Consider the following 22,592-nt stretch of genomic DNA (forward strand, 5'->3'; position numbering starts at 1 on the left):
AAGGAGAAGGCAAGAGAATATACATTTATGGACAGCCTATTTATGGCAAGCTCTATACATATTACACACTTATTTATCTAAATTAGTAACTCTCCTTAGAGGCCAGCTACGTGACCTTGGGCTAGTAAGGCAACCTCTCCAATCCTCATTTTCCTCATCTGTAAAATGATGCTGATGCTGTGGAAAACTGTGATGATTCCTTAAAGCCTTAAGCATAGAATTACCCTATGGTCCCACAATGCTACTTCTGGGGGTACACCCCAAAGAAATGAAAGCAGGAACTCAGATATTTCTACACCAATATTCAAAGCAGCATTAGCCACCATAAACAAAAGGTGGGAACAACCCAAATACCCATAAACAGATGAATGAATAAACAAAATGTGGTCTATACGTACAGCGGATCCAGCTTTTTAAAGGAATGAAATTCTGACACGTTACATACAACATGGATGAACCTTGAAATCACTACACTGAGCGAAAAGAGACAAACACAAAAGGACAAATATTGTACTGTCACAATATTTGTAATTTACTAATTTGTATATTAGTCTATTTAAATGAGGTACCTAGAATAGGCAAATTCAATTCATAGAGACAAAAACTTGAACAGTGTTTACTAGGAGGGGAGGAGGGAGAAATGGGGAATTAGTATTAATGGGCACAGTTTCAGTTTGGGATAATGAAAAACTTCTGTAAATGGAAGGTGGTGATAGTTGCACAACACTGTGAATGTGTGAACTGCACACTTAAGAATGGTCAAAATGGTAAATTTAATATATATTTTACCACAATAGTAAATAAATAGAAAGATAGAAAGCAAGAAGATGGTGCTGAGTTACTATTCAAAGTCATGTCTTTCTTAGTCCCCAAAAATCAATGTTCTTTCTTATATTGTCTATTTCCAAATGGGTTGGATTATGGATTTGTTAAATTTTATTCTGTGCAAATAAAATTTTATTCTGTGTTGAATACATGTTGTGAATAAATTGGGGTGGTTTTATTAATTACTGAAGCACAAAAAGAAAAAACATCCCAATGAATTTTTCCAAGTACACAATACATGAATCTTCCAGCTTTCCTCCTGAGCTGGACCAGTCATCTCCCCTGGGAGACCCCAGCAGGGCACCAATCTCTCTTCTATAGTTTGATGAGAAAAGTCTCCATGATTTATATATATATATTTTTTAATTTGGCTGTGTTGGGTCTTCGTTGTAGTGCGTGGGCTCCTCATTGCGGTGGCTTCTCTTTCTGCAGAGCAGGGGCTCTAGGCGCGCGGGCTTCAGTAGTTGCAGCACACAGGCTCAGTAGTTGCGGTGAGTAGCTCAGTAATTGTGGCTTGTGGGCTTAGTTGCTCTGCGGCATGTGGGATCTTCCTGGACCAGGGCTCGAACCCGTGTCCCCTGCATTGGCAGGCAGATTCTTCTTATCCACTGTGCCACCAGGGAAACCCCCATGATGTACTTTTTTTCCATATACAATGTAGAAGAATGACTTTTTTTCCTCCAATATTAATTGAGATGGAACATTCCAAGACCAAGAAAATGTCATGCATTCGATGATGAGTAAGCTGGACATTATAGGAATGACAGTTACAGGACACAGCTATTTGCCAAAAGTATGACCTATGGGATTTAAGGACCATGTCATGCTGCTCCGCTTGATGATTTTTACTTGGATGAGAGTACCAATTTGGTTTTCTTTTGAGGGGAAAAATGTCCAGCGTATACTAGGGTATGTGGGGTGGGGGCATGGAGGTGTGTGTTCAGAGCCGTGGGGAACGAGGGAAAGGCGCCCCCCAACTCAGAGAACTCTGGCACTTACAAAAGGAAATAAACTACTCTTCCTAGTGAGCCAAAACAAGCAAGAGATAAGGGATAAAATGCCCAGGTTATGCTTTTCCCTGGAAGGAAAGTAAGCCAAGAGGACTATCACTTTGAAGACGAGTTATAGAATATGAATCTCTCCACCGAGGGTACTCACCATATTTTCTCATCTCTTTCAAATCCTGCAGAAGTGCACAGTCAAGACAGAAAATAGAAAAGGCCATAAGATGGAGATGCAAATGGCTCTCCAGATGTGAGTCCATCTTAGGAGAAATTGCACTTGTGAGGACAGATAAAAACGTGAAACAGGAAGTAAAGTGGCGGACCTTACATGTTAAAGCTCAATTGGGAAACATCAATTGAGCACCCACATAGAAGAAATTGAGCTAGACTTCAAGAAGTAAAGAATAAACATGATCCCTAACAATCCAGTCTCATAAGCAGAAAATTATCTTGATTTGAATAATTAAATAAGTAGTATAGAAAGTTCTAGATGGAAAGTTGAATATGTTTAACTCCTTCCCACTCCTGAGTTCCTATTAAAGTGGTAGCCAGGGGCTTCCCTGGTGGCGCAGTGGTTGAGAGTCCGCCTGCCGATGCAGGGGACACGGGTTCGTGCCCCGGTCCAGGAAGATCCCACAAGCCGTGGAGCGGCTAGGCCCGTAAGACATGGCTGCTGGGCCTGCGCGTCCGGAGCCTGTGCTCCGCAACGGGAGAGGCCACAACAGTGAGAGGCCCGCGTACCGCAAAAAAAAAACCCCAAAAATGGTAGCCAGAAAATTTAAGTGGACATAAACCCAACAACAGTAAAGAAAATTAAAGAGAGGAGGCGGTTAATGAAAATTCAACACATGTCTGGAAGATAGAGGATGGCTGAAGGCAGGTTAAAATGAAAATAACAGGAAATCACAGCCTGGAGTCTGTGTGGAAGGGAATACATTCCAGAAAAAAAGCTTGTCTATTCTGCCAAACCCTGGTGAGTTTCAGAACTCAGAAACAACAGGAATGATGAATACAGTGAAATGAAGTTGTGAACAAGAAGCAGCTGCATTGCCCCACTGCACTCACTTTAAACACCTGGTATCCAGACAGCACCCACACCCACCCAGTTCTCCAGTCTAATCATCAGAGAGTTCTCCTCAAAACAAATCAAACGGCCCCACTGGAAACATCTCTGCATTCTGGCATTCAGGCTGCTCTCAAACTCCAAAGCCCTCCAGTTAACAGGTCCTGCCCACATACAGGACATTTTTATTGCCTCACACTTTAATTTGAATGAATGCAAGTATGACCAGCCATTCAGCATAGAGACCTTTATTTTTTTAATGACTCCAACAAATTTACAGAAAAATGAGTTATAGATGAGAACTCAAAAAAAGAAAACTCTAATCAGTAATTGCACCATAAAATAAAAATAGGATGCTAAAGAAAGGAAAATTGTGACAAAAATAAGAACTATTGAAAAATTTTAAATGACTACAAACAGAAAAATTCATCACAAGAATTGGAAAGCAAAACTAAGATGACGTCCCAAAAATAAGGTCCAAAACACGAGATTAAAAAAAAGAAGATAGAAAAGATAACAGAAGACCAATCCACGGATCCAATATCAGACTAACAAGACTTCTAGAAAAAGAGCGACAGAGAACACAGGAGAAGAAGAAATTATCAAAGAAGTGATACAAGACAGTGAGAAGTCAGAGGTGGGACTGATCACTGCGGGTTCAGCTAATAAGGAAAGAGGTCACAAAGGAGGGGAGTTTTCAGGTCAACCTGGAAGGATGTGAAGGATTCTGACTAATGGAGAAGTAGAGGTTGCCAGTTACAAAGCCCTGTGAGTAAGAGTTTAGACCAGGAAAGAGGATGGTTTGTGCCCATGGAAACTGCACAGATTCAGATTCAACAACAACCATTTCTCTAGCATCAGCATCTCCAGGTACTAGTCTAAGCCCATTATACTGTAGCCAGTGGAATCATCACAACCAGTTCACAGCTTTCATTTATGGATCAGAACACTTAGCCTGGGAGAGAGAAGTGATGTACAGTCAGCCCTTTGTATCCATGGGTCCCACATCCACAGATTCAACCAACTACTAATGGAAAATATTCGAAAAAAAATTCCAGAAAGCTCCAAAGGTGAAAACTTGAATCTGCTATGTGCCAGCAACTGTATTCGGTATTATAATTAATCGGGAAATGACGAAGTATACAGGAGGATGTGCATAGGTTATATGAAAATTCCACGCCATTTTATACAAGGGACTTGAACATCCGCGGATTTTGGTATCTGAGGGGCTCTTGGAACCAATCCCCAAAGATACTGAGGGACAACTGTATCACACACCTGGTTGGTGTTAAGAGTAGAATTCACCCACGATATCCTCAGGCCCCAAGTCCATCATTCCTTCTTTCAACTGGGGCTGACACATGCTACAACATGGATGAACCTTGAAAACATTACGCTAAGTAGAAGAAGCCAGTCCCAGAACACCACATACTGTATGATTATATTTATAGAAAATGTCCAGAATAGGGAAATCCAGAGAGACAGAAAGTACAGTACTAGTGTTTGCCTAGGCCTGGGAATATACGGTAATGGAAGGTCCCTGCTAATGGATATGCAGTTTCTTTTTGGGGTGATGGAAATATTCTTAAAACTAGATTGTGGCAATGTTTGCACTACTCTGTGAACATATTAAAAAGCATGAATTTTATACTTGAGATGGGCAAATTGTATGGTATGTGAATTATATCTCAATAAGACTTTCTTTTTAAGGCATGATTAGATTCATGTTTTGGAAAGATCAACCTGGTAGCAGCATGGGAAAAATCAGGAATATAGACAATGAACACAGAAAGACCAGTGAGTAGGCTATTTTCACAATCGAGGTGGGTGTTGATGACAGACTGAACTACAGTGGTGGTGGCAGAGGTGGAGACACGGACCATTCAAGAGAGATTTAGAAGGCATGATACACAGGCGTCGATGCCCGGTTGGCTACTGGAAATAAGTGCAAGGGAGGAGTCCAAGATGGTACCCAGGCCGTAGCTAGATGGACAAATGATTGCATTCACTAAGACAGAGCATGCTGAAAGGACCAAGCTTGCTTTTACGGACAGGATTATTACGCATTTAACTTAGAGGTGCTTTGGGACATCTAAGTAGAGATGTTCGGCAAACAGAGACACTGGATTGGCACTCAGAGAAGACAGAGCTGGAGACAGCAGTGTGTGGGTTACCAGCGTGTTTTGGCTATGAAGCTTTGGGCTTGGACGAGATCACCTGGGGAGAGAAGAGGGCTTGGGACTGAGCCTGATGAACCCTTTCTGTTTAAAGGGCTGGCGAGAGAAGGATACAGCCACACAGGAGAAGCCAAAGCAAGACCTAGAAATGTAAGGGGAATGGTCCCAGAGGGGTGTTGTGCCTCACGGAGTCCATATTATATTTGTCAACAGTACCTTTTTTATTCATTCGCTTTATCCCCATTCTCCTTTTTGTTTGCTTGTGCTCTTATAATGTGCATCGCTTCGTGGAGTGAGCACGTTACACATCTCACGCTGGGCTTTTCACTCTGCATATTCACAAGCTCCATTTTGTCCATAGCTTCTAACAGCTTCCGTTGCTCAATTAAATATTTTTAAATAGAGGAATTTAAATAACTGCATAATAGTCCATCATAGGACTGTTCCTTCATTTTAATCTATGTCCCTGGTGTTGGGTACAAGATTTCTTCCTTGCACCTTGTTACTCCTCAGTCTGCAGACAGACCTAGTTTGTGTGTATCTCTGCTGTGTGACCATGTCCAGTTTACTTAATGTCTCTGAGCCTCAATTTTTCTCAACCTAAGGAGTGTATATTACATGGAACACTGGTGTGTGAAATACCCAAACAAAAGGTGAAGGGATTGCCGTGGACAAAGCTCCCAGTGACAGCAAAGATTCTATATTCTACGTAGCTCTGCACTTCCTGGTGTGAGGATCTCAGTCCACAGTTCATAAGAGGCACATCTCCTTGGCAACTTTTGCGAACAAACAAATACATAAAGTGGGACAGAGAGGAGAGGTCTAGGGTTGCATAGGAGCACAGCACACTGTCACATGGTGAGGTGTGAGATGCAATTACATCTCACCAGCACTCTGCTCAACAGCAGGACTGGCAAACCACTCCAGCGTTGCCGAAACCTGAAGAAGAGCCATGGGAAGATGACGTTGCAACCACGTGAGTCAGGAGAAGCGACGGGAACAAACTCACCCACCGCCACCACCATTTCCCCAAGCAGAGGTGGGTATAGTGGGGAGGTCTGTGCTGACCTTGCACCCAGAGAAGGCTGCCCTTAGTACCCAAGGACATGCCAGCTCCCTTTCGTCCCACAGAATCTCCTCATCAAGGTGAAAGAGCCCCATGGAAAGTCTGGGTGGAGGTGGGAGGGATCCTGCTGGGGCTACAGCAGGTGTCTGTGTCCCCATATCGAAGAGATCTGGGTGAAGTCGCCAGGGGAGAGGCTGCAGGTATCTGAGGTCCCCCTGAGGGAGCCAGCATCTGAAGCCACCAGGATTTAGAGAACCAACTAGACTTTTAGCACTGATGCCAGACACCACAGCTCGTGCTAACAGAGAAGGAAATCCCAGAAGGTCCACAGTGCAAGTTCTGACCCCCCTCCTTGAGAAAGTATTTTAAAGTCCAGGGTGGGGGCAGGAGGGAGCAAAAGAAGCCCCCAGAGTGGCTGTAAACAGGCGAGGCATCTTTATGAGGTTAGAGAAATGCTCTATAACTGGATTGTGGTGATGGTTGCCCAACTCTATAAATTGACTAAATATCACTGAATTACACACTTCAAGTGGGTAAATTTTATGGTATATAAAGTATACCTCAATAAAGTTTAAAAAAAAAAAAGAAAAAGGAAACCAATGGATGGAAAATTTAAATGGAAATTGTGGGTGCAATTATCAAATTCAAACCAAAATAGAAATTCAAACATGCGTGTCAGGAACAGGGTAACTAGGATGTCCACTCTAAACCGAAGTTAACAAAACTCCATTCTAAGGATATAGCAGTCTTCCTGTTTTCATATAGTCAATGTGTTCATTTATACCTCGTCTACATAAAGCGTCTGGCGCCGTGTGGGGCACACAGTAAGCCATCAGCTGAGTGGTTGTCATTTCACTGACTTCTCAGGAAAGATGTCAGTGCCACTCCTGGACACTGGGGCAGGCCTGGAGAAGCAAGGGTGGGAGACTACGCGGGCAGAATATGGTTAGCATCCTGGGTCAACAAGGCAGGGATGAGAGGTTTGGAGCTATTACAGCCAGTCAACAGGTCAGGACCAGCAGGACAGCTCGGAAAGGCCTGGCAGCATTAACCAAGAGAGTCTGGAGTCTAGGAGACTGGGGTCCACCAAACTAGTTTGCAATGTGTGTCACTGACGGACTCAGTGCCTACCCGGCTCTGTCACTTACTCATTTAACTGCTGTCTCAGCTTCCTCATGTAAAGCAAGATGAATAAGGACACCCATTTTTGTGGCTCTGTCATGGGGATTAACACACATCAAATACTTGGCTAATTCTCAGTGTTAACTATAATAATAATAATTATCATTACATTATTATTATTATTCCAGAACCCACAAGCATGAGAATCGTTAGCATCTCACGGAGCATGGCTGTTCAAGAGGTTTTTCCAATAAAACTGAAATTATTTTTTCCATATCTTTAAAGCAAAAAAAAAAAAAAAGACAGGACTTGGGGGGTAAATAGAGAGACCGATCATAAAATTCAAAAGGTAATTCTTGTTACCAACACTGCAATCCCAGAACCATCCTTTTCTTCACGTATCCATAATCAGTTTCAACATCAAGGGCATGGAGATGACTAGTGGTTGTGGGTGTCTTGCTATGGTGAGTCTGCATCCATCATGCTCTCTACCTCTGGAAATAGCCTTTCCTGCTGCCCAGAGTGCCCTGAGTCTGAGAGAGAGAGGCTCTGTGACTACGCCACTTTGGGAAGACGGGAAGTGGCAGCTGGCAAACATTCCGCATGTGTGTTGGACAGTGTCACGGGGCTGCTGATTCACGGTACAACAGGTGGTAGTCGGTGGCAGACAGCAACATCAGTTAGCCCCACACAGCCCCTGCTGCTTCCTGTAAATGCCGCGGAGGAGGCAAGGCAAGACACACGACAGCAAGGCTGCCTAAGTTCCACAGAAAATACCTGCATGAGCCCTGCTTGATTAATGGAACTGGATTCAGTTTTATGTTACTCATTACTAGTGTGTTCCTGGGAAACAGCAGAACAAAACAATTCCACAAAGGATTCAAAAGGCATATGAAATTATGCTTTGTAATCAGGGAAAAAAGAAGGGAGAGAGAGAGGGAGGGAGGGAGGAAATATAGGACCAAAAAAACCTAACCTGACACGGTGTCCATGGCGGCTCACAGGGACGGGCCTGCCAGGGTCATAGTTGCTCACCATCTTTCCCCTTGTTCCCTGCATTTTAGACTGAATTAAAGGCTAACTGATGAAAGCGAAACAGTAGCACTTATTCAGAATCTTTTAGGAGAAAGTCATATTACACTAGACTAGGAGGATACAAAGAATCACTAAAGGACTCACATCCTCTGGAATTGAAATTTACCGGAGGAGTTAGGATATACACATTCAAAACAAAATACCAATTGGATAGCCTGCAAAAGGTTTGATCTAGCCAGTCCGCTATCAGCGAGCTATCCTATAGATGAGTTTCCACTTAGGCACAAAAATCTTAGTAAGGACTGTCTGTTGTCACACTGATCCTAGTAGTGAAATTTTCAACAACCTACATGCCCAGCAATAAAATGATTAAACACACTATACAATACATCCATGCTATGGAATACTATGAAGCCATTAAAAAGATCACATTATTAATTAATTAGGTAAACCTATGCATACTGACCTGGGAAGATGCCCAGTGTACCCTCCATGAAAAAAAGGCAAGTTCCAGAATATACACCACGGTCCACTTATGCTCTGTACTGGTTTGCTAGGGCTGCTAAGACAAACACCACAGACCGGGGGGCTTAAACAACTAAAATCTTTCTCGCAATTCCAGAGGCTGGACATCTGAGGTCAAGGTGTCGGCAGGGTTGTTTCTTCTAAAGCCGCTCTCCTTGGCTTGTCTCAAGTTCTTCCCTCTGTGTGTGTCTGTGTCCTAACCTCTCCATATAAGGACACCAACCATATTGGATTAAGGCCCACTCTAAAGGCCTCATTTTAATTTAATTACCTCATTAAAGGCCCAGTCTCCAGTCACATTCTGAGGTACTGGGCGTTAGGGCTTCAACAGATGAACTGAGGGGATATAATTCAGCCTTTAATATGCCCTTTAAAATCTCTGTGTGTAGATGGAGAATTTTTATTTTCAGTTTATATTTCTGAATTGCTAGAAATTTTATAATGAGCATACATTCATCTATTACGTTAAATCAGCAATTCTTTAAAAACTATTATGATATTTTTGCAATGTTTTATGTCTGGAATTACTTTCAAATGAAACTTTTTAAAAAAGTGTATCACAGTGGGAACGGAGCCACAGGCCTGGTCTTTAAAGGACTGGCAATAACCATCCCACAGGGGTGGCCGCTGGACTGGGGGCAGAGAGGAAACAAGCCAAGAATACACGAGTGCCATAACACAGAACCAGCGTATCAGCCAAAGACAAAACCAAAGAGCAGAGGAGAACTTTTGCCTTTCAGGAAAAACATAGGAGGAAAGCACCACCTCTCTGATCTTCCATTTCTTGGGAGCTGCTTTTAAAGATGAGCAGATTACCTACACTTATTTAAATGGATGATCTGAAAAACAATATACCACCTGAACTGATACTGATAAAGTTCTACATTAGAGGGGAAGAAGAAGAATGTAACAAATCTATTGGATATACATGAAGGGTTTAGAAAAGGTCTGCTTGGAGGACAAAAGTTCCACAGTATTTGGTTAAGGTAAAATTCAAATAAAGTAATGAAACAGTAAATAAGAGGAAAAAAATCAAACTAAGCATATGAAAATAAAGATATTCAGAACAGGGAAGGAATTACCAAGGGAAAACATGTTTAATCTAAGAGTAGAAGACTGGGGCAGGTACTCACATATCACATTATAAAGACAGAACAAACAGAACAAGACTGATAAGCAAGAGTAAAATTGAAGGGCTTCCCTGGTGGCACAGTGGTTGAGAGTCCGCCTGCCGATGCAGGGGACACGGGTTCGTGCCCCGGTGCGGGAGGATCCCACATGCCGCAGAGTGGCTGGGCCCGTGAGCCATAGCCGCTGGGCCTGCGCGTCCAGAGCCTGTGCTCCGCCAAGGGAGAGGCCACAACAGTGAGAGGCCCGTGTACCACAAAAAAAAAAAAAAAAGTAAAATTGAAGAACGTTTTCAAAAAATATGCAAATTCAGCTATGGGCTGAATTGTGTCTCCCCCTGCTACAAAAAAAAAGAGGTATGTTGTAGTCCTAGCTCCTAAATCTCAGAATGGGACCTTATTTGGAGATACTCATTGCAGATGGTCCGGTTAAAATGAGGTCATTAGGGTGGGCCTTAACCCAATCATGACCAAGTCCTTATAAAAAGGGAAAATTTAGATACAGGGATATTTGCAAAGGGAAGATGAAGACATGGAGAGAATGCCATGTGAAGACAGAGAACTGGAGACATGCATCTACCCACCAAGGAATACCAAAGATCACGCAAACCTCCAAAAGCAACGAAGAGGCAAGGAAGGATTCTCCTAGAGGTCTCAGAGGGAGCCCGGCCCAGCCTCGATTTCGGGCTTCCAGCCCCCAGAAATGTGCGAGAATAGATTCCTCTTGTTTAAATCACCCAATCTGTGGTACTAGTTTATGACAGCCCTAGGAAACTAATATAAATAAGAGATTAGAAAATATAAGGGTTTCTGGTTATTTCTTTACCAAAACATGAGACAATTTCAAGACTTCTTTTTTCTCTTAAAAATTATTAATTTTGCCAGAATAAGAAAAATAAAAAAGCTTTAAACTAGTTGTTCTTATAAGCTTGGATTTTTATGACAGCAGTAAGGAATGCCATTGTAAAAAGCTTTTAATAAAGTATGAAGAGAAAAATAAGTCAGCCACACTTCCTAAACCACCATGTTAGCACATTTTCTTCCAGGCTCTTCTCTATGCAATACACACACGCACATTTATACATGCATACAAACACACACACAGATTTATGACTGGAAGAGCCTGCTGAATTTTTATTCCCACTTTCTTCCCCCCAAAATGATGCATAATATGAAATAATGTTCATAATAAAAGAAGTTGCAGTGACACTTTTCTTGCCTACATAACCAATCAAATGAATCAAATGAATGTTATATAATATCACCTGTTTGGGTATTACTGTAAACAACGTCACAATGAAGGTCGTGCAGGAACTCTCAATACACATCTCGGGTATTTTCTTAGACTCCTAGAAGTGGAATTAATGGGCAAAATACGTAAGAACATTTTCAGCCTCTGCTGCATCTTGCTTTCCAAAGATGAGCTACTGATCAAGCGAACAGATTTAAATCAGATTCCGGTGGCTACTCGTGACGGTGGCAGTAGAACAGCTGTCTTTCCCCCATCTGTGGGCACTTTTTTCTTTTTACTCCCTGAGGTTTTGCCACACTCCTCTTGAGGCAGAAATCATTGGAACAGACAGGTAGGTAAGCGATACTGTTGTCAGCACTGCAGCTGAGCAGAGGGCTATTTTGCAGGGCAGGCCAAGCACGTAGCAGAGGAGGAGAACGTGCCCCGGGCTCGCCTGGGGTGGGGGGGGCGCGAGGCCCGATTGGGGGCTGGGCAGCTCAGGACCAAGAGGCCCAGCTCTCAGCACCCACACAGGGGGCTTCCAGGGCACACACTGCTGGGCTGTTAGGGCTGGTATTTTATACATCAGCACCTTCTTGCCCTTCTTCCTTTCCAGCCCAGCCTGAACCACCACCAAATGGGAGAAGTTGCCCCTGAATGAATCCCACCAAAGTGAACAGTATTCAAAGGCATCAGTAAAGAAAGGCACTGATGCGGAAGGGTTTGCTGAAGAGTGTTTCGAGAAGTCTGAACTGACTAGAAACATGCACGTAACATTAAATGCGGACACACATATCCCTCGTTATAATTTTAACACTTTAATCCGCTCAGAAAAGTTAAGCAACAGCTACTCCGTCCCATGTCAAGGCCCTGGGGTGACAGGTGGTTTCTAAACAGACGTGCCCTTGTAGCCTGCATGCCTGCATGTGGGTCAATGAGAAGGGAATCTGAGACAGGAGTGCTGGAGGGGAATCAGATTGAAGGTTAACGTATTTTCATTACTTAAAATCAGGCAACACAGGTACACAGCCTGCTGTTTTTACACGGATATGTCCGAAGAATCTTTCCATGACAACAGAGACCTACCTACCTCATCCTAAAATTACAGGTGTATTTGATATGGCAGAAATACTAAGCTACCTATGTTTAATAATCTGAGCAACGCTAATGACAGAAATGAGGCACAATCATCTTTTTAAACTGATTCAAACCAAACACTGAAGCTGCCATATGTTTTGTTACAGTTACAAGACTACACACAAAGACCTACGTTTATAGAAGTTCACGTTAGTATAAAGGTACATACACCCGGTCTTGTCAGAAACCAACATGGACAGCAGCTGAAGGCAGGGAGGGGTCGGTTTCAGAGACAGGAAGCTTCCTCCCGCGACGCCAGGACTCCGTACAGGCACGAAATTTGGATGTTTCTTTGCTGCCACCTTGCCTTTGCCTCACAAATTTTAATGCCAAATTCTGATTTATCATCTCTATGCAAGCCTTCAAGCTATGTGAATGTTCTACGCGCAGAAAACCTCTTATCACCACTGACTTGGCGGACAGTGTGGCTCCTATGCCCTCAAAGCCCAAGGGAGGGAGGGACTCAGGGGGCTCAGGGCAAGTGAGGACAGAATGCTAGCAAAGCAGGCACATCAAGAACAGAGCTTCTCGGGCTTCCCTGGTGGCGCAGTGGTTGAGAGTCCACCTGCCGATGCGGGGGACGCGGGTTCGTGCCCCGGTCCGGGAAGATCCCACGTGCCGCGGAGCAGCTGGGCCCGTGAGCCGTGGCCGCTGAGCCTGCACGTTCAAACAGAGCTCCGGTAAAGTCTCCCTTCAAGTGGATTGCTAGGCCGAGAAAGACAATTCTCCTAACTCCTTTTCAATGAGTATTTCAGGAATGTCAAATCAAGTTTGACTTTTATGGAGAGAGCTTTTCTTTCTTTGGAAAAACAAAATACTGAGTTTTAATATCAGAAACTTTAGAGATCATAGATATCAAATCCATTACTTAAAAACAAAGTAGTATTAAAAAGTAGCTAACGCTTACAGTTTTGTTCTGTTGTCAGTAAGAACTTTCTAATGAAGTTTAAGCTAAGAAATACCAGCAGGGGGAGTGGGGATGTGGGGCGGGGCGGGGTGGGGTGGGGGGGACGACGGGACAGAGGTGGCCACCAATCTACCTGATGTAAACTGCTAGACTTACAGGAGAGATTCAAGAACTCTTCATGTAGCTTACTTCTGGGAAACAACAGTTCTCAGAAGACATCCTTTTAGAATCTATAGTCTCTTTTCAGACGTGTATATTAATTAGACTTAGCCATTTACTGTGAAATTCCTGAAAGTTTCCCTCCAAGTATCTTCTGGTTAAACCAGTATTTTTCTTATAATCAAATTACAGTTGTTGGATGTTCCCCCCCCCCCCAAATCAACCAACTTTTTCTTTTTTGAAAGGATAACATTAAAACGTACTATTTTTCAAGTCACTAAAGATGGTTTGGATTAGAAAGTAATTGGAAAGGGGATTCTACTTATTTAATTTCATATTCTGCTGTGGCATCTGACACCTGGCATCTGGTATTTTAGGAATGAAAGGAATTATAAAAAAAAAAGAGAGACAGAGAGAAAAATGGGACTATGTACAGATTAAGCCAGTCTTATTAGATGTTTCTGAAAAGAAACAACTTTTATTCTGAATCAGTGATAAGCTACATATTCATATGCCACTATTTCAAGTCACAGTTATACTGATATCTCTCCTTTGAAGCGCTGAATGGTTTTTTCTAAATAGTTTCCAAAAGTCATTTGAAAGCAAGTAATAATTCTAAAGATAAAGCATCAGAAACAAATTCTGTCCACCCAAGCTAACTTTAATGTTTAGATCACAACATTTTAGAGAGGCTCCATTTAATTTTTCCCTATTTTTACTTCTTCTTGGCAGTTTTTCAAAACTCTGTGAAAACTTAAACTATGACAAGAAAAGCATTCAAAACATAATACAAATATATACATGAATACAAGAAAAGTTTAAAACAAAAAACACCATATTACAATATCTCCAAATACGATGTGTTCATGATATGGCCAAAAACTACAGGGTTACAGGTCCTCAACACTCCCACTATCCTACGCAGATCTACATTCATACCTTTTCACATATGTGTATTTTTGTTTTGTTTTGCCTTCTTGGTGCCTAAAGTAACTGAGAATCAAGAAAATAACTAATATGACATGAAAAGCATGGTACCTATGATTTTTTTACATCCTAGTCTAAACACATCTTAATTGGTGCAACATCACTCTTAATAATAGCCAAACAACAGACAAGCAATACATATGAAAAGACGTACTATATATAATACAGTATTTTTAGAATCACAAATAATTTCCACACTGACATTAAAAACCTGCAAATTAAATCTTAACTCACCTCATTATAAAGTTAAATGCTCATGTATCATAGCAAGAATGCTATTACTAGAAGCATTCTCAATTATTTCATTTTCTAGTGTAGAAAGGTTATGGTAGAAAAGATAAGGTGCTTTTTCAATAAGGTGCCAACAGACACTGACAGTGGCTGACACACACACCCAGTGCAAACTATCCAAGAAAATAATCCTAATTTGGAAATGAGATATATCACTAAACAGCTAGACTAAAAGTAGAGTGGGATAGAATAATTATCCGTGACTAATATGTCATAAACACAGACAACTCAATGTACATGTAGTCAATGAAATAAAGAATAACGTTCCATCCTTTTTTTTTTAATTCTACCTTAACTTTTCAAATTGTGCCCAATTCTAAAACTTTAGTTTCCTAGTTTCCACAGCTGACTAGAAGACTCTGATATTCTGATGGTAAACTACCAGAGATTAATGATCCACTGGTGCTACCCTTGCTGTGTTTTCTTCTTTACTATGAAACTATAACCCTCTATTGCTATTTTGTTTCATGCAGGACCAACCAAACTTAATTTCTTTTCTAAGAAAAAATAAATATATAAAGAAGACACTGTCAGGCATATATTCACAAGGTCTCAATTTCTTAAAACATAAGTATGGGTATATTTATTTCTCTCAAATGCATACAAGACAATAATTACACAGCAACAAATCTTTTGTTCAACAATGATTTGATTCATAAGCATTTGAATTAAATTTACATAATTTCACATCCATACCCTTGCATGTTTAAATACTGTAAGTAAAAAAGCCCCCCAAATAACCAATTCTTGTATTTCCTATTTATCTCTCTATACATCCAAACTTTAAAAAGTTACAAACTGAACACTATACAGAACATACAAATCGTGTTTAAAAACTTGAGGTTTTAAAATCACTGTTCCCCCAAGATGATTCAAAAAAGTCCTCATGCTGACAAGTGCAGTCCTAGGTGGTAAAGTAACTTGGAGGAGGGGAAGAAAGAAGAGACAGACACAAGTTTGCTGTCTTAATATTTTACTAATCCTGTTAGTTAAAAATGGTGATGTCATGAGAAATAACAGTTTAGGTTTAATATGAGGAATGGAGTCTGCCTCACAGTTTGAGACATGCATTTCAAGTATTTTCCTATTTGATCTGAGCTCCCTGCAGCAAACTGATGCTGAAAGAGAATAATTATTTTCTTCCATACATTCGCTCAATGTCCGCCTGGTAATGTGTTTTAAGCTCTTTGCGTTTCAGCTTGAAGGCATCTGTCACCAGACCAGTTTCAGGGGTCCACGGTTCAGGGCTCAAACGAATTTTTACTGGAATTTCAAACTTTTCCAGACTTGCTGAGACGGTGAAAAGAAATGTAAATGCAAGGTCATGAAAAATATACAATTAAAATTCTTGGCAAATAATTTAACTTCCTCAGTCTTTGAGCACTCATCAAAATGCAAAGCCAACAGCTCATAAATCTCACTTCTAAACAATCTATCCCTCAGAAATACAAGAAGAAACAGATTATGTATGAGAATTACAATAGCAAAATACTGCTGAGAAAATCTACATGTCCATCAATAGAAGGAGTTGGATAAATTATGATACAGGCATAAAACGTACAACACTCAGTCACTAAAATTGAGTTAGATCTATCTGGTATGGGTATATAAAGATACCTGCAATATACTGTTAGGTTTAAAAGAAGTTTTGTTTTGTTTTTAACACTAGATAAACTTATATGCAACTAGATGTGTACGACAAGGGTACACACCAAAATAAACCGCATACTTCTAGGGGGCTAGGATCCAGGATTAAGGAAAAGGAAATGTCACTTTTTACCTTACACCTATTTGTTTTCTTTGAATTTATTTTTAAAAATCACTTTAGAAACTAAGAAATAATAAAGTTTAAACAGAATCTTGTCACTGAGCCACGATATTCGCCATGAGCTCTGAGGAAGAATGTCTCCTCACTACTGTGCTTCTCCCACACTGCTTGATACCAAGTAGGTCCTCAACAGTGGAAAACTGAAAGGGGGCGGTGGGGAGCGGGGGGGGGGAAGACAGGGAAAAGAGATGTAGTTTTGAAGAAACACCTTTCCTTAAAAAGACTGATTTACTTTTCCAGCATTCATTTAACAAATATTTACCAGGGAAAAAAATACTGTATAAAGTGCTTTACTAAACATTCTTTTAAAATACAAAAATGAATAGTTTCTGCTCTCAACTGGTATACTACCGGGAAACAGGTAAACACCTAGCCATAATAATGTATATACCTTAAAAGAACTGAATTAAAAGGTATAAGTGCCTTGGGGACAAAAATGATATATTAACTCTAACCTGTAAAAAGAAACAGAAATAACAAAGTTTTATTCTTCAAAGATGAAAAATATGTCAGGAGTGGTTTCTAAGAGGAAAAACCACTATGAGAAAAAGCAGTAAGGCAGGGACACAGTTCTTAAGGGACAGGAGTCTGACACTACGGAGATGTGGGGAGACTCACAGGCAAGCACTGGAAGCCCACGTTCAGCTGTTAAGTGCTCAGTCGGCACCGCACTCTACGACCTGACTCAACATGACGTTAGTTAAGTACAGTGATATCATCTAGACCAGGTTTTAGAAAAATGAACACAGCTACAACCAAATGACCAGGTGAAGAAATGGGGACTCTAAGTATAATTATGAGTATTTCTTCCCTACTTTGTTGTGAATATGCTTGTATATATGTTAAGCAAATATTTTTTTCTTCCCTCCTATTCTCTTATCACAATATATTAATAAGTTCACTTTATATCACAGTATTTAAGTTACAGGATATCAAAGGAGAAGAGTAAGAAAAAAATCAGTCAAGGGGTCTTCATCCACTTCTGGGGAAAAGGTTAATGTATCTTCAGTTGCACACAGAACAGGTGTATAATGTTAGGTGTTACTGTCTTTACTTGGAAATTAACTATGGTGTAAGGAAATGTATCTGGGTGCCAAGCTGACAAAGGGTGGGCTGTGACAGTTTTATGCATCATCTGGGCTAGGCTAGAGTTCCCAGTTATTCAGTTAAACACTAATCTAGGTGTTGCTTTGAAAGTGGTTTTGTAGATATGACTAAGTCAGTTGAAAGGCCTTGAGAGCAGAGCTGAGGCACCCCCAAACAAGAAGCAATTCTGCCTGTGGACAGGGGCTTTGGCTTGTGCCTAGGAGTTCCAATCCACCTTTTTTTTTTTTTTTTTAACAGTCTGCCCTACAGATTTCCAGGTTTGTCTAGCCAGCCCCCAATAATCATGTAAACCAATTCCCTACAATAAGTTTCTTAATATATTTAACTTACTGATTCTGTTTCTCTGGTGTAAACCTAATATAGATTTTGCTTAAAAATGAAGTTGGGTCCCTTCTTTACATCATATATAAAAATTAACCCAAAATGGATTAAGGACCCAAATATAAGGGCTAAAACTATAAAGCTCTTAGAATAAAACAAAACGCTATTTCTTTGTAACTTGGATTAGGCAACGGTTTCTCAGATGTGATACCAAAAGCACAAGCAACAAAAGAAACAAATAAACTGTATCTTATAAAAATTAAAACTGGGCTTCCCTGGTGGTGCAGTGGTTGAGAGTCTGCCTGCCAATGCAGAGGACACGGGTTCGAGCCCTGGTCTGGGAGGATCCCACATGCCGCGGAGCGACTAGGCCCGTGAGCCACAACGACTGAGCCTGCGCGTCTGAAGCCTGTGTTCCGCAAGAAGAGGCCACGACAGTGAGAGGCCCGCGCACTGGGATGAAGAGTGGCCCCCGCTTGCCACAACTAGAGAAAGCCCTCGCACAGAAACGAAGACCCAACACAGCCAAAAATAAAAATAAATTAAAAGAAGGCTCAACATTTAAAGAAAAAAATTAAAACTGTTGTGTTTCAAAGGATACCATCAAGAAAAGTAAAAACACAACCCACAAGATGGGAGAAAATATATCTGATAATGGATTTGCATCTAGAATATATAAAGACTCATACAACTCAATAATAAAAAGACAACCTCACTTAAAAAATGGGCAAAGAATCTGAACAGCCATTTCTCCAGAGAAGACACACAATGGCCATTAAGTACATGAAAATATGCTCAACATCATAAACCACCATCTGAAATACAAATCAGAGCCGCAATGAGAGGCCACTTCACACGAACCAGGATGGCTAAAATTGAAAGGATGAACAATAATGAGCGCCGGGAAGGATGTGGGGAAACTGGAGCCTCGTACAACGTTCGTGGGAATGTAAAATGGTGCCACCATTTTTAAAAACTGTCTGGAAAATATTTAGAAAAATATGTTCTGGAAAATAGCCTGGCAGCTCCTCAAAAGGTTCAACATAAAGTTAGCGGAGGCCCAGCAATTCTCCTCCTAGTTATCTAACAACAGAAATAAATAAGCATATCCACGCAAAAGCTTGCGTACAAACGTTCACAGCAACATTACTCATTAACAGCCAAAACTGGAAACCACCCAGGTGTCAACTGATGAATGGATAACCAAATATTACTTGGCAATAAAAGGAAATGAAGTGTTGATACATGCTACGACAAGAAAACATGGATGAACACTACATGCTAAGTCAAAGAAACCAGTCACAAAACCCTATATATTATACGGTTCTACTTATACAAAATCTTCAGAACAGGCAAATCTATAGAAACAGAAAGATTAGTGGTCCCCAAGGACTAGGAGGTTCGAGGTATGGTGGGGAGTGGCTGCTAACAGACACGCTATTTCTTTCTGAGGTGATGACAGTGTTCTGAAACTGATTATGGTAATTGTACAGCTCTGTGGATATACTAAAAAACTATGTAATTGTATATACTAAATGGGCAAGTTGTTTGGTATGTGAATTATAATATATATCAGAGCTGTTAACATAAACATAAAATTTAAAAATAAAGCAAGAAGGCATATACATTTTAAATTATGCTTAATTATTGTTTCAGTATTCTACCTTACTTAGAAATTATGTAGCTTTCTAATTTCATATCCATTAATTAACTCAATTTAGCATCAGACCAAGGATTTCAAGTTACCTAGAAAAAGTTGGAAACTATTTTCAAGCTGACATACTACAAAACACAATTACTGTTGAAATAAAGGGTCAAAATGATTTCGTCTGATTAACTATAAATGCAATTTACATTTTTCATAATCTTGAATAACATATCTAAGGAGAATAAAAATGCATACTTGTATTACCCATGACTCAGAAGGTACAGCTGTTTTTATGAAACCAACATTAAACGAAGTCTCTCTGCACTCACCCTTCAACACACACACACACGCACACACACATGCACAAGGGGTGGAGGACACATGAGTTCAACCAACTACCAGCACACTAACAGTGTAGCAAAGAGTCCTGGACGGTTCACTGCGGGCTGGGGTGTCCAGGAAGCTAAGCAGGGCCTTGGAAACAGCTGAGAAGAGTGGAGAAAGGGCCAACCCAGAAAACAGAAGCTGCTGAGAAGAGGACATTCTGAGACACGTCCATCAGTGGTGGGCGTGGATGATTTGTGTGTCCCTAAAGGGGCTATAGTGGGGGACTGATAAGTACGTTCTTCTCCCTACTAATGGTGGGAAAATATGATTGGTTTCTAAGCAGGAAATGTAACCTAAGCCCTTGTAGCAAAAACAGGATAAGCAAGCTTAAGTAGCCTCTTCCCATCTCAGTTCTCAGAATCAGCTGAACACTCTCTCACCTGAAACAGCAGCTTCAGAGAGCACTTTGAGCACCTCATTCTCCATTTCGCAGCTGTTACACAGCTCCTCCCAGGTCCCTCGAAGTCCCCTCTTTCGTGCTAGTTCCGTTAGCTCCTTTTGATTCGGCACAACAAATCCAATGACGTAAGAATGATAACTGAAATAAAGGGCAACTTGGTCAAGGCACCACACGGCGTACACCGCGTTAACTGCGGTTAACTGGCTACGCTGACATTTAGCGATCAGCTCTTCACCATCCCAAGCGACACGCGTGAGGGCGTACCTGGTACCGCCACGCTTGCTGTCTGATTCATAACGCGCTGCGGTGCTCTGGCAGAATTCACTGCTAAAGAAACCTGAACCTGACATTTCGTGATAAATTTCAACTATGTATATAACTGCTATGAATTATGCTTTTTTAAAAGAAAATTACAAAATCAGAAAATTCATCCTTAAAAAATCAGTAATTCACATCAACAGATTAAACAAAACTGAAAGCTAATGTAGATATGAAACTGTTTCTAAAAAAATTTGGCAACAAATCAAAGTACTGTGATTATACATATTTCTTCCTTTGTTATCGTGGGAATATGTGTTCTAGAGGAACTCTTGAGTATGCCCGCTGAAGGCAGCGACCTGAAGAAATGGCAGCGGCATCAGGAGAAGGTCAGTTCTGGTTAATATCACATATGAAAATCCAGAACTGTAGCATCACTAAAGAAAACACTTCATGACTAACAAAGGGCAGAATCATTTATAAACCAATGTAGTAAATCTTTAAAGTGGGCTGTACCTCAAAGCCTATTTCTAAATTGGTTCTCCTAACACCAGACTTTATCTTTTCATAATAAGCATTATGTCAACTGCTGCAGTAAGGGTCCCAGGCTGGCCAGAAAATATCCGATCATTAACCCTGGAGAATGATTGCCACATGCAATACTGTTATGAAAAAATGTAATCAGAGTGCCAATCTGAAATTCCAACACATTTCCCAAGAGTGCATTTCTGGGATTTTAACTTTAAACTCTCCTTCCCAGCTGCCTCTATATCATCGTGGGCTCGAGATGCTATGTATGAAGCCACAGCTTAACATGGCTTAAGGGGGAATGGAAGCCCACACCTGGCTAGGGTCCCAAGCAGCTCAAACTGACAGGGGGTAGTAAGATCGGAGCAGAGCACTGCTCTCTGACCCCACCCCCAACTTCCTTCTTTACTCGCCTCTCCTCTGGACTGGCTATGGGAAGCTTCCCTGTGCAGGGCGACAGGTAGCAAGGCAGCAGGGAGGAGGATTTTATTTCCTTCCCCTTCCTGTCACACAGAACACCGCACTGAGATATAAAACAGAAAACAGGGACAGAAGATAAGGAGAGGAGCATCACAAGGGAAGAATTGCTAACGGCCGTAATGAGAACAGGCCGTTCCCAGAGACAATGGATAAGAAGGAAGAGTTCTTGGTATCACTTTACAAAGAAGGCCAGCATAGAAAGGAAATGCCAACAGCACACCAAATGTTTTAAGTAAAAGTAGCATAAATTCTACTTTCTTACCTGTTTGCATATGCACAAATGTTATCTATTAGTGAGAGATTCTTCAAAGCTGCCTCCACTTTCCCAAGAGAAACATATTCTCCTGCCTGCAGTTTTACAAGGTCCTTTTTACGATCTGCGCAAAAACAAGGCCGGGAGGGGGGCACATTGGAGGACAATATTATTATACCTTTAATGCATAGAAATATTGGCCATTCCCTAAGTAATCTGCTATCAATTAAGTTTACTATAGTAGTTATGCTAAAATTAAAAACACATAAAATTAGGCCCTTATTTTTGTACGACTAAATATATTCTTTTACAGAACTAGATTCTGATTAAGGGACCCCATCATCAGGGCTTCAGGCATGTTCTGAACAGGTTCTGTTCCTGGTATACATTAATACCAGAAAGGTCAAGAATATACTCAATGCCATCTGAAAGCTCACATTCTACCTGAAGAGAAGCAGGACGAGAAAACGTATCACTTTAATACGATACAGTAGTACTAGGTGTTAGGACCCTCCAACCTGCTGATTTTCAAAGAATTCCCGCAAGTGAGGCCCGAGCTGAGTCTTGAGGGAAGACTGAGCAGTGGCCAAGTGGAAGAACACTGGCAAAGAAGAGAGCCGTGCCAGCTTGAATTACTGCAGCTATAGGAGGAGGAAAGGTTTTCAGCGGGAAAGCAGCCAGTGAGATGGGGGTTAAGTAATCGCGTGGCGGCAGCGAGAGGGTGCA

General features: G+C 41.2%; 2 protein-coding genes across 22 annotated transcripts in view; both read right to left on the reverse strand.

The window, feature by feature from the left end:
• Positions 1–11,532, reverse strand: part of KCNE4 (potassium voltage-gated channel subfamily E regulatory subunit 4) — an 82,476-nt gene extending 70,944 nt beyond the window's left edge. For 6 of the 20 annotated variants that reach the window (XR_009541043.1, XR_009541045.1, XR_009541041.1 and 3 more), the window contains exon 1: positions 11,210–11,532. Coding sequence is in view for 2 of the 20 variants with exons in the window: in XM_060151983.1 (XP_060007966.1) it covers positions 8,759–8,925 (167 nt within the window). In the remaining 18 variants the exon portion in view is untranslated. Of the gene's footprint in view, positions 1–7,620; positions 7,933–8,758; positions 8,985–11,209 lie in introns of those variants that run through there. The other 14 variants (XR_009541038.1, XR_009541036.1, XR_009541037.1 and 11 more) reach the window with 10 other exon arrangements.
• A 2,304-nt stretch (positions 11,533–13,836) lies between these two features.
• The window catches only part of ACSL3 (acyl-CoA synthetase long chain family member 3), an 82,420-nt gene continuing 73,664 nt past the window's right edge, over positions 13,837–22,592 (reverse strand). For both annotated transcript variants that reach the window (XM_060151985.1, XM_060151986.1), the window contains exons 13-15: positions 21,876–21,990; positions 20,328–20,485; positions 13,837–15,946 (exon numbers count right to left, since the gene is read on the reverse strand). In XM_060151985.1, the coding sequence (XP_060007968.1) occupies positions 15,789–15,946; positions 20,328–20,485; positions 21,876–21,990 (431 nt within the window). In that variant the 3' untranslated portion in view covers positions 13,837–15,788. The remainder of the gene's footprint in view (positions 15,947–20,327; positions 20,486–21,875; positions 21,991–22,592) is intronic.

The sequence above is a fragment of the Lagenorhynchus albirostris genome, chromosome 6, assembly GCF_949774975.1.
Source record: "Lagenorhynchus albirostris chromosome 6, mLagAlb1.1, whole genome shotgun sequence".
NCBI classification, from domain to species: domain Eukaryota; kingdom Metazoa; phylum Chordata; class Mammalia; order Artiodactyla; family Delphinidae; genus Lagenorhynchus; species Lagenorhynchus albirostris.